General features: G+C 43.3%; 1 protein-coding gene across 2 annotated transcripts; it reads left to right on the forward strand.

The window, feature by feature from the left end:
• Window positions 1–96: 96 nt before the first annotated feature.
• nr2c1 (nuclear receptor subfamily 2, group C, member 1) lies at window positions 97–9,348 on the forward strand. Of its 2 annotated transcripts, none has more exons than XM_079743209.1 (14): window positions 97–375; window positions 1,273–1,399; window positions 1,706–1,939; window positions 3,575–3,653; window positions 3,751–3,930; window positions 4,554–4,719; window positions 5,373–5,469; window positions 5,971–6,155; window positions 6,996–7,149; window positions 7,340–7,461; window positions 7,604–7,746; window positions 7,881–8,018; window positions 8,099–8,204; window positions 8,424–9,348. In XM_079743209.1, exons 2-14 carry the CDS (start codon window positions 1,328–1,330, stop codon window positions 8,593–8,595), a joined length of 1,848 nt encoding a protein of 615 aa, XP_079599335.1. In that variant the 5' UTR covers window positions 97–375; window positions 1,273–1,327; the 3' UTR covers window positions 8,596–9,348. The 2 variants fall into 2 exon arrangements, with proteins under 2 accessions (XP_079599335.1, XP_079599336.1); XM_079743210.1 differs by having other exon boundaries at window positions 4,554–4,704.
• The last annotated feature ends 8,402 nt before the right edge of the window (window positions 9,349–17,750 follow it).

Genomic DNA, 17,750 nt, shown 5'->3' on the forward strand with positions numbered 1-17,750 from the left:
ATAAACATTCATGATAACAAATAGAATGGGATATTGTCCATGGGCTAGCCACTTTGCGCATGCGCAAAGGTTTATACGATGGAAAAAAGGTCACGAACTCTGACCCTCCCAGCGACTGCAACAAACTGTTCAAATTATTAATTTACTGGAAGTATTACATGATATACAAAACTTCCCAACGAGTAAGTACCTTGTAATTACTGAAGCAACGGCTCTCGACACTGACGAACCCGGAGTGAGACACCAGTAGGATGTTGAGGAGTCTGCACGGAGGCAGCCATTAGCTAACCTAGCTAGCACAGAGCAGTAGCTCGCCTAGCTCCTTAGCCTTTCCGGGGGACCCATCGTATGACCAAAGTTGAACTTCACGAAAAGGTAACGCAACGTCAACCTCATACGAGTGTTTATGTCCATGTGAACGGCGTTCGTGTCCGTGAATAGTCATTGTGTTCAGAATAAGACCGGAGTTCTGAACATTTGGGGCTGCACGGAAACCGAAGCTACTTAGCCGTAGCCGAGTCGATGTTGTTGTGATGCTAACCTCTTAGCATCAAACCGCCTCAAACCCAAACGACTCCATCGGCTGATCGTCTACTTTAACTCTTACCACCAAAACGGGTGCCGTTGGCGGCCGAGCCGACATAATCGTTGGATTAAAGTCTCTACACAACACCCGGCTCAGCAGAACCCGTCCGGTTGTTCGCCCTCCGGTACCGCCAGTAGACTGCAGCTCCGCGCGGGCCCTGAACCCTAGCACGCTTTAACCCTTCAATGTTGACCTTTCACCCACAGGAAAAGAAATGCCTTTATCTTCCGTATCGATTTTAAATACCCGGCCGTCCACGGCATGTGTGTTTCGTGTTGAGTACCGTACCGTCCCCACCGGTTTTCCCTTTAAACATACTCCCCGCATTTAGTTTCAACCAAGCCCCTCCGTATTGCGCCTACGAGCTAACACTGGCTAGGAGTAGCACAGGCCGCCGTACACATAACGTTGTCAACATGCAAAATACTGTAACGTTAGATGTAAATAACACCGCGGCTCCTTATACAAAAAAATGTAGCGTTAATAAAACGCCCTGATTTGCGATTTACTTGTGGATAGTATAACGACCGGCTGTGGGAACTCATACGTTATTATGCACATAGCAGTTGGCTCTAATCTTGGCTCATAATAATTGCAGCGTTTTTCAGCGTTTCGTAGTAAAGTTAACACAACCGCCTAAATCAGCGATCATGGTTTCATATGAGAAAACTATGTTTACTTCACAGATCCTAACGCCTCATGGGGCTTTAATGTGAAAGCAGTGCAAAGGAAGACATCAGAATGGATGGGCAGACCCAAAGGATTCAACTAGTTTCAGCAGACAGTGGAATGCCATTGGGACACCGAATCCAGGTGTGGTCATATTTCCTTTGCATCACCGGATGGCAACATGTTTAAAAAAAAAAAAAGGAACTACAGGCAATTGTTTACATTTATTTAGGGGGGGGGGGGGGGGGGGCAGGGCGTATAGCAGATTCTTTTTATTATAATTACATTAGATGTATAGTCTTGTATAACGTTTAGCCTTCGTAGCTTTGGTGAGGAACAGTACTGTTTTTAATAGGATACAAGTAAAAAAACAAAACAATGCATATGCATACTTCAAAGATATCAGTTTTGATAACAGCGTCTACCTGCTCGTTCTTTATGCTTGTGTAGATAGTGACTGATCAGCAGACTGGCCAGAAGATCCAGATCGTCACGGCACTGGAGCAGTCCTCCCCTGGGAAGCAGCAGTATATTCTAGCCAATGCGGACTACTCATCGGGTGGTAAGGTGATCCTGGCCAAGCAAGAGGGCTCCCCAAACAGGGTCATCTTCTCGGGTAACGAGGGCTCTGGGGTGAACCAGGTGCTGTTCGCCTCCTCCGATCATCTCTCGCAGCAAATCCAGGTACGGGATGTTTTCATAAAAATATAATGCATATCATGTTAATAATGCTGTCACAATTATGCTTTCCTCTACTGTCAATTATGTTTACATTGAATTTCTACTACTGTTGCATTAGCTAGTATTTTGTGTGTGTGTGTTTTTATTTTATTGATTAGTTATTTTGATATTCTTATTTCACAATGTTTTTTCATGACGTGGGGTCGGCTTAGCTCAGGAGGTAGAGGCGGTTGACTTGTAACCGGAACTTCCTACTTAGTTCCCGACTCCTCCTAATGTTGAGGTGTCCCTGAGCAAGACGCCAAACACTAACTGCTCCCGACAAGCTGGCTGTTGCCTTTCATGGTTGACTCTGCCGTCTGTGTGTGTATGGGTGTATGAACTGCTGTAAGTCGCTTTGGATAAAAGTGTCTGTGCCGTGTGAGCCATATTCCTTGTCAGAAGTGGAAAAAGTACACCACATCATAAATGAGCATAAGAAGACAACATTGTAATTAGAGATGGGCGATATGGCCTAAAATCCATATTGCGATATACATTGCAGCCTCTTGCGATAACGATATATATCACGATATAAAATCATAAAATAACCGTTTCAGAACAGGTTACATAGACCCTAAGGAAAGCCAAACTGCTAAATGTATTTTAAAAAAAAAACAGAAATATAGTACGTCATTTTGAGAACATTTATTGTGAAACACTGTAATCATACAACATAATGTTGCAGATAAATAAAATTAGTATTGGGTTTCTTTCCTTTAGTGCAAACCATTCTAAAAGGCACTACACTTAGTTTACGTTTTTGGTTATTAAATGCCACCCAAGATCCAGAGAACAGGAAAAACGGGTGTCTTTCTAGATAAGGAACAGACACTGTACTGACAATTAGGGATGGGCATGATTAATTGATGATCGATCATTGATTGTTACGATTTTTGTCGATTACGTGATATTTTTAACCATCAAAAGGAGGTTGACCCAGCCGGAGAGGTGGTCTCGGAGACGTTGCTCAACATGGAGCAAAGAGGAGACGGAACGTCTTTTGGATATTTGGGTCCGATATCCAAAAGACATTCCGTCTCCTCTTTGCTCCATGTTGAGCCACCACCCGACGGTCCGACAAAAGCAAGTAAAAAGTATGCTGGAAAACATAACTTAAAAATGCCGATGCATTTAACACATTCCGAGTCAGGATGAGGGAGAAGGAGTTGGACCAGTCCGCAGATCAATGTATATCACGCTGGATATCCATGATTGTTTACTTTCACCGGTGCTTCCCCCCCACCCCCCTTTTTCTTTAACGCTTTACAACGCCCCAGACCTTTTTGTCCAATGATTTAACGTTCTTTGCACACATGCAGGTTTGTTGACGAATTCTTGCACTGTTGCGAAAATTGCAATGTGAAAAGGAATTGCACCAAACCAAAAATTAAACATTGTATTTTGCGTCATCAACATGCATTATCGCAATAGAGCAATAGAATTAAAATCTCTATCGTAGGCCATTTTTTATCGTTTATATCGTATATCGTTTATATCGCGAATTACTAATTGTAATAAGCCTTGCGACCTATGACTAACAGCTATGTACACAGATGCCTAACCTCACCATCTCATTTAAGTGTTCTGTTGTCTCAGTTTGTGACAGATGGTACCGACCAGTCTCTCATCAAGCCTGTTGTGGAGTACTGTGTAGTGTGTGGGGACAAGGCCTCAGGTGAGCAGTCAGCGTTGTGTGTTTGACCTTATGCTCTTCATCGGCCTATGCATACGTTCCTGCTGCTCAGTGCAACGGTTCTCATGCTCGTCCCCAGGACGCCACTATGGAGCGGTGAGCTGTGAGGGCTGCAAGGGCTTCTTCAAGCGTAGCATCAGGAAGAACCTGGTGTACACGTGCAGGGGATCCGGAGAGTGTGTCATCAACAAGCACCACAGGAACCGCTGCCAGTACTGTCGACTGCAACGCTGCATCAACCTGGGCATGAAGCAGGACTGTAAGTAACCCCCTCGCCTCGGCTCCAGCCGTCTGGCTGTGATAGCAGAATATCCGGGGGGTGAGACGTCAGAGTGCCTGGCCGCAAAACCAGAAACATGAAGTTGTGTTTGTTTTGTTTCCTGTTTCGTAAGGGGAATGTTTCCTGTTTCCTTAGGGGAATATTCTATCATTGCTCAGTACACAACATACAGGGGCATTACTTTGTACATCAAGACTGTAAAATAGTTCAGCTGACATCAGCACTACCAAAGTCTAAGTGAATCTAATTTCACATGTTGGCATGGGCTTCAACTGTGGCTCACAGTGGTTCCTGTGTACGGTAAGCAGAAGAGGTCGCCCTTATCTCCGTGACAATGGGTCAAACAGTGGGTGTATTACATCATTAATGGTGGGGGGGGCATTGTAGAAGACATTTGGACTACTTTAAGCTTGGGTTGTGCCTTCACGGAGGGTATTAAGTTGATGTGAGAACGCCAAAGGGCCTGTTGTGTCAACACTGGCTCCTGAATATTTCAAAAGGTTGCCAAAACAGAGGATAAGCCTTGGGAAAATATTCCAAGACAACTGAATCCCTCTCGGTGTGATCTAAGTAAGTTTAAGTCTGTTCCCTCCGTCCTACAGCGGTGCAATGTGAGAGGAAGCCTGTAGAAGTGTCCACCAGAGAGAAGTCTTCCAACTGTGCAGCCTCCACAGAGAAGATCTACATCCGCAAGAACCTGTGCAGTCCCCTGGCTGCCACGCCCACCTTTGTGACCGATAAGGAAACCGCCAGGTACACATCGTTCAAGTCAGTCCCACACTCAGTTTCACTTAAGGACAACTAGTGTCTAGATAATGTTTGTTTCACCTGTAGTACCATAGACGTCTTTCGGCCCCGATGCATATTTAAAGGTTCTATATTATATCACCAGGTGTGAGTGTGATTAACCATTACAAGCCGTTTTGAAAAACTGCCTCTAGTGACATCACAAGTGGGCGTGTCCACCTAGACGTGTGCTTGATAGATCAGTCTACCAGCCTACCCAGTGGACTGGAGAAAACGTTGCTCATCTATCCGTCATACATCTAGGTGGCCACGCCCACTTGTGATGTCACCAAAAAACAGGAAGAGGCAGATTTTCAAAATGGCTTGTAGTGGCTAATCACACTTGCACCTGGTGGTATAATATGGGACCTTTAAACAAGTGACCTAACACGGCTGACGGCTGAATTAATCACAAGGAGAGATTGTGAGGTTTGACGCAAAAACCAGTTGGAATGATTCAATGTGCTTCGTTACATTAATGGGGGACTGAATTGCAAAGTTATTTGTACATTTTATTTGCGATATTTATCAAAACACATACAAACCTGTTTTGTCCTTTTTGGCATGTTGTATGTTTCCTAGATTTAAATTGTGATGATTTAACGATGATTCTGATGTGGCAACTCTGTTTGTAGGTCCACCAACCTGCTGGAGTCGAATATGTTGCTTAACATCCAGCAGCCTTTCCCCAAGCTGGAGAACAACATGATGGTCCCGGTATCACCAGACACGGTACGTCTAACGCAATTACAGAGGGATTCCTCCCCCAACTGCTAATGCACTTGGAAGATAGATAGACCTGGGCCCCTGCGTTATCATACAATTGCCCTGCTTATGTTAGATCTAATTTGACTTATTTTTTAAGTGCTAGTCAAGACATGGTTACCATACCCCTCCCAAATTGCAAGAACCATGTTCAATGTTTTGGATTCCTGTTACCTCCTGATCGATTTTATTGCTTTATTTTTATTTTTTATTTTTACTGTCCTCTTGATAACATGTATACCCTTCACAATGTGTACAGTTGACAGTGTTAATGATTTAATCCAAATTACACTTGAAAGTTCCATCCCTCCCACTCGCTGGATAACAGTGGCAGATTAGGAATGTTGTTTTTCTCAGTCTGACCCAACGTTTGATTGAAACCACTTCACCTTCCGGCACCCTCCCGGCGGGTTAGAACCCCATCTCATGTAGGAGTGCTGGACACTAAAGCGGTTCTCCCCTCCCCAGGATGACCCGTGTCAGGGCGACCTGAGCACGCTGGCCAACGTGGTGACGTCCCTGGCCCACCTCAACAAGGCCCACGAGGGTCACGACGGCAGCAGCGACCTCATGGGCGTGGACAACCTGAGCAACGGAGACAGCTCCATGACCGACATGCAGGGAGACGAGCAGACCGCCAGTGAAATCACCCGGTAAGGCGGCGCCGCTTGGGGGCGCTCGATGAGAGACAGGTGGGCGGGCTCAGAGATTGAAAGATGGCAGTTTCAAAATAAAAGTCCTTGACTGTGATACAGATGGGCCAACCATTGGGGAGATACTGTGGGTCTTTTTTTACGCCCACACACAAAACCCTTTAATAGAGTTTCCTCTGATGGGTAATGTGGGATCTGCTTAGTCTCTTTTGTGTCTTATTAGATTGGCTTACAGTAAGGCATAAATGGACAGTCAGAAAGAATCTGCGAGCACTCTGCTTCTTCCACCATTTGTTTTCTGATCCTTTTTTGCCACATATTACTGATTTCCATACAATTTGTTAGTCATCCGAAACATCTTATACTGATTATACAAGTTAGGCCTACAAGTCAAACACCCTAACTGCTCTACTATCTTGTTTACTTCCGAAATGTTGGTATTGACATCCGTAGTATGTGGGTCACACACCCACACGGCATGGATTGTTAAATATGTAAGGCACTGTGCCCTTCGGTTCAGCATTTGAAATTCCGAATATTCCCTCTGCATACATTTTTTACGGGTCATCGATCCGTGTATACATAATAATAATAATAATAATAATAATAATAATAATAATAATAATAATAATGATCAGTCTTGTGTAGCGGATTTCTAGGACCCAATGCGCCTCACAACAAAAAAAATAAAAATAAATGTGAGTTTTGAGAATAAATGGACTTGGCCCCTCTAGCGGAGAGGGGGGGAATGTTCCAGAGAGCAGGGGCAGCACAGCTGAAGGCCCGTCCTCCCATGGTGCCCCCGCACGTACTGACCGTCTTGTCGCGTGTCCCCACCAGAGCGTTTGACACCCTGGCCAAAGCCCTCACGCCGTCCGACGGCTCGGCGGGTCAGTCCCTGGAGGCCACCATGCAGCTCATGTCGGGGGACCAGACGGGTCCGGTGGTGGAGCTGGAAGGACCCCTTCTGTCCGACGGCCACGTCCCCTTCAAGGTTAAAACACGCTCACTGCAACGGGCACACTCGATGGACGCATTTTCCCAGTCAAGCGACCGAACGACTCAAACGCGATTTTTAACCAGGCTACAGATGAACACGAACAGATGCCTCTGAAATCAGATTATGGCTTTACAGGACTCGTGTATGGACCCTCTCGTGTATTGACACAATCCTATCGTTTCAGCTCATGATGCCTTTGCCTGTGCCAGAGTACCTGAACGTGAACTACATCTGTGAGTCTGCCTCACGACTGCTGTTCCTCTCCATGCACTGGGCCCGCTCCATTCCTGCCTTCCAAGCCTTAGCGTAAGTGTTCCCCTCAGCTCTCGGCTCGGGTTTTATACTCCCCGCACACAAGACCGCTAATGGCGGTCAATGATGCACAAAGCAATGTTTTGCTGTACTGTAATCTATCATCCGTCCCCTTTTGCCTCTTTGACTCTTCCAGTGGTCACGATAATGACATTAACCTGATGAAAGCTTGCTGGAACGAGCTGTTTGCCCTGGGCCTAGCGCAGTGCTCCAACACTATGAATGTTGGCACCATTCTCGGAGCGATCATCAACCACCTACAGGCGAGCTTGCAGGAAGGTAAGCGGGCCCAGTTATATAACCAACGCATCGCCTTTCTTCCTCTGTGTCCAATTGGGTGAAATACTAAAGGCCCTGCCATGGCACACACTTACCACCCCCCACCACCCCGTTGCGTGTGTTGTCTCCTGCAGAGAAACTCTCCCCAGAAAGGGTAAAGCTGGTGATGGAGCACATCTGGAGGATGCAGGAGTTCTGCAACGGCATGTCTAAGCTTTCTCCAGATGCCTACGAGTATGCCTACCTCAAAGCCATTGTCCTCTTCAGTCCTGGTGAGCACTGTGTGTCTGTCTCGGTGTCTGCGTCTGTGTCCGACTGACTGACTGACACCTCGTTCGCTGTGCCGCACCAGATCACCCGGGCATCGACAACATCCTGCAGATCGAACGCTTCCAGGAGAAGGCCTACATGGAGCTGCAGGACTATGTTACTAGGTGTTACCCCGAAGACACCTACCGGTTAGTAGGCTCCCCCCACCTGCACCCGTACACCCAACCCCGGGTGTTTGACTCCGTCGCCTCAAGGGTTCTTGGTTAGAACCCAAATGGCGGCAGTCTGTATAACCTCTGTGCATCGGAAAGGATCCCTCGCCGCGAGTCGAGGGGATAAAACCACGCGCTCCCGAGTGAGTGCAGCGCCCAGACACCCTAATGAGGCTTGGTGCTGTCCCTCCTCAGGTTATCCAAGCTGTTGATGCGGCTGCCGGCCCTGAGGCTGATGAGCGCTGCCGTAACGGAGGAGCTCTTCTTCGCCGGCCTCATCGGCAACGTGCAGATCGACAGTATCATCCCCTACATCCTCAAGATGGAGTCCACGGACTACAACAGCCAGAATGCATCTGGGGTCTGATGCACTGCCACCAGTGAAACTGGTTCTCAGTGGACGGGGCCGGCACCCCCCCTCCCCTCTCTCCCTCTCTCCAATGCTTTGCACCCCCCCCTCCCTCCCAGCGGCCCGGCCCAGGCCCCGTTCCTGCTTCTTCTGGAACGGTGTGACCTTAGCGTAGCTGGTCACTCCTTCACCATGGGCGGCCGTGAGGGCGGAGAGAACACACACACACACACACACACACACACAGACTCACAGACACACACACACACACACACACACACACACACACACACACACACACACACACACACACACACACGACTGTGACAAGCAAGCCTTTCTTTAGCCCTTCATTCAGCGATGAACTCTTATGAGTAGAGTGATCTTTTTTTTTTATAATATTATTATTGTACATAGTATTTTTATGCTTCACATGCTCTCTGTATTCATTTTGTGCTGAACTTGTTGGTATTTTGATCGAAGGAGAGTCGTCGCTTTTTATTGATTTCCAATATTGTTGCGCTCCCCCCCCCCTTTTTTTCAGTAAAATCATGGCATAATGTGAACAAATCTTGCAGGAGCTATTGTTATTGTAAAAGGTTAAAACCTTTATCTTGTTTGCGCACCAATCCAAAGGATATAGGGTCTGCATAATAAGTGAAAGAATTAGATATTACATAGATCTGCAGTAATTATGTATACTAAATGTACATAGAAAAAACTGAAGAGATATCACGGGCAATAGTTGCTTGTACCTGGTTTCAATCATGTGGAGAAATTAATGTTACTAAACATCAAGTCATTTGAAAATTAAAAAAATACCATGCAATGTGTAATGTCATGAATTTACTTTGTATGAATAATTACACGAGTATCAAAATCTGTTCTTTACTATTTATGTATAATATTTTTGTAGCCGACTAGAATATAGCATGTTATGTCAAACACGCTAACTACATTTGTATAGTGAGCGCGCAGGAAGGATATTCTCAATTGTTGGGGTGACGTCCTTTCTTTATAGGTCCATGGTGAAGTCCCAGCCAAGGTATTTGATATACCTGTTGATCCTTAAGCTTGATACCCTTACCTCAACCTGCCATAAAAAGTGGATTTAGATAGGATTTCTGAGTAAAAAATAGCAATACTTTGTAAATAAACTCCAGAAAACTCACTCACTCCGTTGCTTCCCAAATGAGGGGTTGCGTTCACTAACCTGTGTGATTGACAAGTGATGGCAGGATCGATTACTCGAGCCAATCAGGGAAGAGATGCCCAAATTGGTGAGAAAGGAGTCTGAAACCAGCCGTCTGAAAGCTGTTCACAGTTAAAGGCGGGCAGGCAAAGAAAAAATCTCGCATGTCATGCACTTGACGGATGGCCAAGATGTTTCGAGAAAAATACACTCAAAGTAGGCTAGCTCGTCTTGTTAACAAGGCAAACAGAGGTGCCGCCCCTGGATTTAGTTAGAATAATAAATTCACCATCACCTTCCCTTGGTTCAGCTCACCTGTTGCAACAAGGGCATCCCTTGGATCAGTTCAGTCCCTCTGTTTCACAGGTTACGAAGACATTTCGAAGCGAAGCGAACCAACTTCTCCGGACCTACTGTGAGTTAGGCCTAGGCCTACTTCTAAAATGTAATTTTCTGACCACTACTACGAATTGATTGCGTTGGTTCGCGCTGCTATTTGACGTCACCAATTTTAAACTAGTATATTGTCACAGCTAATCTGTCATTAGTTTCATTTTATTTCAACACGCAGTCCACCTATACCATAAAGTTCAAAGCTGTTTCTTAGCAATCAAGTGAAATTTTTAGTTTCAAAATAGTTCATGTTGTCTGGCTCGTTTATATAGACTATTATTATAATCTAGTTGAATGAGTCCAATCAACTGTAAATTTCTGCTCCAAAAATATAGGTGTAGATGCATTCCAAAGATTGGGGAGATTGAATATTATGAGTTAACGGTAGATGAGGTAATTGCTGCACATAATCGAATAAAGCACTTATTTGAGCTCTGAAACTAATCTCCTTCCATTTTTTCACAGGTCAACTATGAAGAAGAACCTGCCGTTTTTATGAGTCACACAATTTAAATATGAATAAGAAAGTAAGTCAATGAATTACTTTACTAAGTCAATACGTTTTTAGGCTTTTAGCGTGTTCATGTTTGACGTCTTCCTGGTTGGTTGATTCAACCTGTAGGTGCAGGTGGATTTGAATATTAAGGGTTTTGTTTTGAGCATGGGAAACGCTCAAAACAACACTTGTTTTGTTTGAAGTGTTGCAAGTATAGGTTCTGGTGTAAGGTGTAAATATGTTGGATTTCTGTGGGTTCAACCAAAACAAACTCCAGGGATGTGGCCCTAAATTTCGTCAGTCTGATTTCACGATACATTACTTATATCTACATCTATATCACATGAGTATGGCCTTACGAATGATCATCTGAGTGTGACCGACGTGTGATCATCTGAGTGACCTGATATTCATTTTAGAATACAGTGGTGTCTGCAGTCTACACTTCTTTTGACATTCCCCCTGGGGGGGAACCAAGTGTTGAATAAGCCCTTGTGACATCAGCTGCATGAATGTCCTTCAAGATAGTGACAGGGATTCTCAAAGCGGAAAACACCAGGGGCAAGATGCTCCTAATTCATCGACTACATCAAAACCTTGATCTTGCACCAGAGAACCGTACACATTTCAACGTTGTCCTCCATGTATAGCGAGGGTTTCTCTGCATCCCCGGCTGGATATCTGCATAAATTCAGTTAAAATTGAATTGAATTGGGATCTTTCTGATGGGATCGGTCTTCAGATCGTCCAAGAGTCCTATACTTGAGCAGGGCTTGCGTCTTGGGGGTGGAGTACCCAAAAGTTTTTCTGTGAAGGCTTCTCAGTCAGGAAACCGCTGGACTGCTAGGAGGTCACTTCAGGGACGTTGAGTCAATCTTGACAACTTGGATGTTCGTTTATGAATTTTTTAATTTCTCTAAATCTAGGTTGTAGATGGTTCTTGATGGTCCCACTTTAAGCATCAGGTTAAATCAGCGTTATCGCAGGGGATTTAATTATTAGATTTAGATTATTTAATTAGGTGTTTTTAATATTGTGTAAACTCTAACTTATTTATTCCCAAACTTCACCAAGTACATTATGTATCTCACAACTTAATTAAAAGTACAATTAAGACTTCATTTATTTTAAAAGTTCTGTAACTCAAAGCTGCTCAGTGAGCAGGTGGTGATTTATGCGTGGCCAGGGTTTGAACTGGCATTGGGTACTGTGTGTCAAGGTCTCGGATTTGGAATAGGACACTGCATGTGGCCCCCGTTGAACCTGGCATAGGGTGCACCATGTGAGAGGGGCTGGGATGGGGCCTTACGAAGGCTACTACATTTGTGACAAGGTACTATATTTGTGACTGGGTTCGACCTGGCACCCGGTTAAACCTGTGACCAGGGTTAAACCTGGTATAGCGTACTTTATTTGTGGACTGGGTTTGGCCTGGCAATGGGTACTCGTTACAAGAACCTTGATGTCCTGGCCAAGGAAAATGAGGTTCAGAACTCTGTCACGCTAGATGGCTGGTGAATTCCAATGAGATTCAAGTATAGAATAGAAGAATCTGAAACAATGTGGGAAACATCCATACGGTTTTCCTCTTGAAACTGAAGATGTGCTGTATTTCACTTAAGGAGGTAAGGAAACCCTCACTGGGACATCAAGAGATATGTAGATGGGAATTGAAACGTGTTCTCTGGTGTAAGACCTCAGTTGTATTCTAGTCACAGAGGAAGATTTCTCACATCTTGTCCTTGCTGTTTCTCCTTGGGGAATCCCTGTCAGTATGGAAGAAAAATTCAGTTAATGTAATTGATGTTATGATGGCCTCTTGAAGACTTTTTACTTCTGAGAGGGCTCATCTACATAACTGTAGATCAAAGTCATCACTGTAGCCTACTGTGCACCTCTTGTCACCCTCAAACCACACACCTCATCAGTCAGACAACACTTATGGAAAAGTAGATGCAATGTTTTGGAGATTAGTGAAAAAGTGGACAAAAGGATTTGAAATGCAAGGGGGCATATTCAATCTTTAAATCAGGAAGATCGTTTGGTACGACTTCTGGAACTCTAAAATATGCCTACCTTGAACATTTCTGTCTCTTCACCTGATGATATACTCTTGGTCTTGATGCCATCGATTTGCTACTTTAGGGTAACGTTGCAGGATTATGGTTGGCACTCGGTGACTTGTAAATTATAATTTTTGGTTTGTATAGTTTATACCGCAAATGATCTAATTTGTCAGTATTTTGCATTGAAGGAGTTCATAGTTTAGGTAAGAGTTTTAGGTTCAGATTTGTTGTTGGACAACATGGTACAATGGTACTTATTTGTATTGTTAAATGTTTACTTTGTACATGTAGGACCTTGCAATGTATAGTCACAATGAAATGAATTGTGCAAAAAACAATAGCCACAAACTATCAGATCACCTCAAGGTAAGTCTGTTGGATGTGTCTTGAAACCAGAAGATGATTGAAGGACTACAAGATCTTCAATTGTTTGACTCAAGGTGAGGTGCTGGTTATTTCCTTATTGATGGCTTGGTTCTTATTGGCTTTCCAGTGGGAAGTTCAAATGTTTGCTGCCGAGACTGGAAGTTATGCAGTTTGTAAACCTCTATGGCTGTGTATGCATGGAGTACAGTTAGGGGTGTGCAATATGACGATTTTAGTTTGTTAATGATAAAATGTCTGCAGGATTAACGCATCCGAAAGTGCACAATTGGTATATGGATGTTGAGTCAGGGAGGGCATCTGGCAGTACGCTCAGGATTGGCATTTGCAACCTCACCATCATTTCTATCATCATGTGCTATTTTACCTAGATCCTGGTCTACTTCAGGCAGACCATTCCATAAAACATACTGACACTCAAGGCCTAATTTTCTTTCGCATTTCCCTAAAAACGTCTTTGATACTTGCTCTGTACCTCAAGACAAGCTTTTCGTTGCGTAACGAAATTTGCAACTGTGCAAATTTCAAAAGGCTGAGAAAATATTTGCCATTTCTACACCAAGTACTCGCTCCAACCCAGCACCTGTCGGCTAAGTATCATTTATATACTGTTACCTTTAATACTGCTAGTTGGTGGTTTTAACATATATTCTAAATATATGAGTTGTGAAGAATGCTAAAAGTTAAAAAAGCAAGGGATTTGTTTTGTACACCATTTTCTAAATCAGAAAGTATCAACAGCTAGAATGATGGAGCATGCGGCAGCAGTATAGACAGTATAACTATCCCGACTTGAAATGGACAAATGTAGACGGTCCCATTGTCACTGCTTCCAAACAGATCTCAAAACGTGGTGACACTTTGAAGTCAGAAGTCTCTACTAGGCTTGAGGAATAAAAGGTTTTCAGTGTGCTTATTAGCGTAAAAACATTTTACATTGATGGCCGTTCAAGGAGTCATATGGTTATTGGATAAAATGCTGCCCTAAAACTGAAATGCCAAGCACGGTTGTGATGTCTTGTTTTTAAATGGGTGAATGTTTCTTATGTGTTCATTTGGATCAGAAGTGATGGCCACAGTCACAGATGAGACACTGAGTGGTGAAAAAACTGTATGATGAGTAAACAAGAGTGAAGTCCAGTACAGGTGAGTGTTTCTCATGGTTAACTACCGTATTTGCCCTTATTCTAGTAGTATTTATGAGGACCTTCTCAATGTGTTCTCGGCAGGGAGGTAGGCGATGTAGAGGAAGATATGAAACAGGCTCAGCATTGTAATGCCGGGGACAAAAGGATAACATCACACATCGTCACAAGCTTATCTGAAACACCAAAGGCCCGGAGGTTCTTTTAAGGTTATTGTAAAGGAGATTTTCTTTCTGATTTTAATCCTTTGCTGTGTTGCTAAAGCTGGGATTTGAGGTCATTCAGGTTTGGGGTCTGTATGTGCCCTGACCTATTTTTCTTAATGTTGCTGTTACCATTATGGTTTATACATAGCTCAATAACGTCCATTTTGTAAACAGGATGTTTTTTTATTACAAATATTGGCTAACCCTTTAAAAATCAAGCACAAATGCATAAGTTGTGCAGGATGTTACCAGACCAGGCCGGTTACCAGACCAGGCATCTTTGGTGGAAGGCAACTGATTGACGGAGCTGTTGTGGAGGACCTGACTGGGGTACAAATGACCCCCAGACTGTAAAGGGATCATCACTCACTGTCTCATCTGTTACCGTGGCCATCACTTCTGATCAAAAATTGCGTTAATAGGGCTGTCAGTGAACAGGATTTATTCAGTCAAAATGTCTGGATAAATACTGACTTTTTTAACAAATGATAGTCAATATGTCGGCTGAGGTAGAGGACCCCTATTATTCATATTGTGAAGCATTATTTAAAGTATTGTGTGGTGACTAGAAATACCTGAGGATCCACCAGGATGTGCTGATCCAACTTATAACTAAATGCACAATGCCCTAAGGTGAACCTATTTTTTTCTTGGGCATTACTTCAGAATGACCAACGAACAGCACCTCCAATATAAGTTCATTTTGGGACTGTGGATTAATGACCCACACACGCAACTTGACTTTGTCGCCATGGGTTTGACATTTCTCTTGTCTAACTGTTTGTGGTGGCAAATTAAAACAGCCTTGTTTTTTTAAAGGGTGCTTTCACACTAATGCTGGACTAGTGTATTTTTGCCTTACCTAAATGTCTGTCGATTAACTTACTTCACTTTTCCATCTACTCATACCAATCCCTAGAAGGATGGATCACTTTTGTTCCTTAAGGTTTCTGGCTCCTGCACTATGTAATATAAGGAGAGACATACGAAAGACAAATGAAGCAGTAAAAGGGATGAGCACTGAACTTGAGGAAGTAGCTGCAGCTGGTAAATAGACCCATTTCAAGTAGACTAAATCTAAGAAGACAGGCGCTCGGTAGTGGACTGAAAAGAGGTGATATACACACCAGGTGTGATAAGCCATTACAAGCCCTTCTAAAATCTGCCTTTTCCGGTGTTGCAGTGACGTCACAAGAGGTAGTGTCCATCTAGATGTATGATGGATGGATATATATTTGCTTCAGTCCACTGGGTTGGCTGGATAAATCAAATCCGGATGCAACGGCTAGTCTTTCTTCCAACTTCTTGAATGCACTTATCAAATACCTTAATCTTTCTGACATTTGGCGTGTAGAGAATATCACCAGTAGAGATTGAACGTTTTACTCCAGACATTTTCCAAGATATTCAATTTTTGTTAGCCAAGGCTTATTTCCAGGGAATTGATCCATAACTTTATGGCCGATTCTATTATCTGATCACTTAACATTATTATGCAACATTGAAATTCCCAATTCAAAGTCAAGGGCCCCCAGAAGGCGGCTGAACACATCCCTATTAACTAATTAAGAATTCCTTAGCTTGTTCAATCACCCGCTACTAGATTTCCAAGATACTAATGCAAGTGGATGCCTTAAGTTATTGCTATTGGAGACAACAAAATGTTTCATCCTGGGTTTTTGTGTTTCATTTTCTTCAAACCTAGCTAAAACAAAGGCTTACCAGATCAAAAATCAGGAAGTAAAAACCGAATCACTACAAAATGTACCAAAGCATAACTTCTCAGATCATAAGGCTGCATGGCTTACATCTCTGAAAGAACAATACAACACAAACAGCCATATCAAAGGCAGAATTGACCCTGAATGGAACCAGAGAGAAGTACTACTTTGAATCAGATCGCCCTAGTCATCTGCTGGCACCAATGCGTAAAGATTGTGTGACTAAGGTACATATCACAGCAATAAACAGCTGATGACAGTAGTACAACTCTTCAGACCATCAGTGACACTTTGAAAACGATTTTACAGTTTTTTACAAATCTGAGATTGAGTTCAATGATTATCTCAAATTATTTGGATAAATGAGAATCACCCTCTAGCTCGAAGACCGACCAAGATTGTTTGGATGTCGAACTAGAACTTGATGAGCTGCACAGAGCTCTAAAATAGCTAGACAAAGGCAAATCGCCTGGCTTAGACGGCCTTCCCCTTTAGCTATATTTAGGACTTTTGGACTCTTTGGGTACACTTTTGCTGAGGTTAGGGTTAGGGTTAGCTCTATGTGCTATTCATACTCTAATCAATGAAGACCAAACAGGCTTCATCAAGGGATGCCTTGCTTCTGATAACATGCGAAGGCTGCTGCATATAATAAATGTTGCAGACACTCGCCCAAATCCTTGTGCAGTATTTTCACTCAATGCAGAAAAAGCCTTCGATAGGGTGGAGTGGCAAAATACGTGGGCAGTATTACAATGTTTGGGATTTGGGGCATAATTGTTCTTTCAATGATCAAGGCAAAATATCAGTCTACTTTTGCAAGCGTCCCAGCGGGTGACATAATCTCTTCCACATTTCCACTGCAACGTGGAACGAGACAGGGCAGTCCACTTTCGCCACTATTATTTTGTCTATCTCTCAAACCTCTACCACAAACCATTAGCCATGCATGAAATCATTCTGGATCCACAGCCTTGTCCACCTTGAACATATTACTGCAGAACTTAAGGCCAACTGTGGAAGCCAGAAAATCTTTTTGGTTGAATATAATACAGCTTGCAGAACAGTATGTATTGTACACATGCCAAATCTAGCTGTATTATTACTGTTTCTCTTCCGTTTTTTAATTTAATTTAATTGTTTCTATTTATGATTGGTGAACCCGACAATTTTGGAAATGTATGTCTTCCCCAACCAATTGGTGGGGATGTGGGCATTTATTTATATTTCCAAAATTATGAATTTCCAAAACCTTTTGATAACATTTATTTTCAAATGTAGAGCTCTTAACTGCCATGGTCCCTGGCATTAACGTCAAGGAAATATCCCCAAATACATGTACATCATATATGTTTTTCTTAATTAATAATTATCAAATGATAAACTCTCACTTATGGAGAATAGGGTTTCTGCTGCTTACAGTCCAGAAGTGCTATATGATTTCAGGTTCAATACGTGGCACTGTCTGTTGAGTTACATGCTACATGCCAGATTATGTCAGAATTGGCTTTCCGGCTGAACCACCGAAAATTTCTTAGAGGCCTGCGAAATTGACAAACCAATAATACCA

The sequence above is a fragment of the Pollachius pollachius genome (assembly GCF_949987615.1).
Source record: "Pollachius pollachius genome assembly, chromosome: 9".
Taxonomy (NCBI): Eukaryota; Metazoa; Chordata; class Actinopteri; order Gadiformes; family Gadidae; genus Pollachius; species Pollachius pollachius.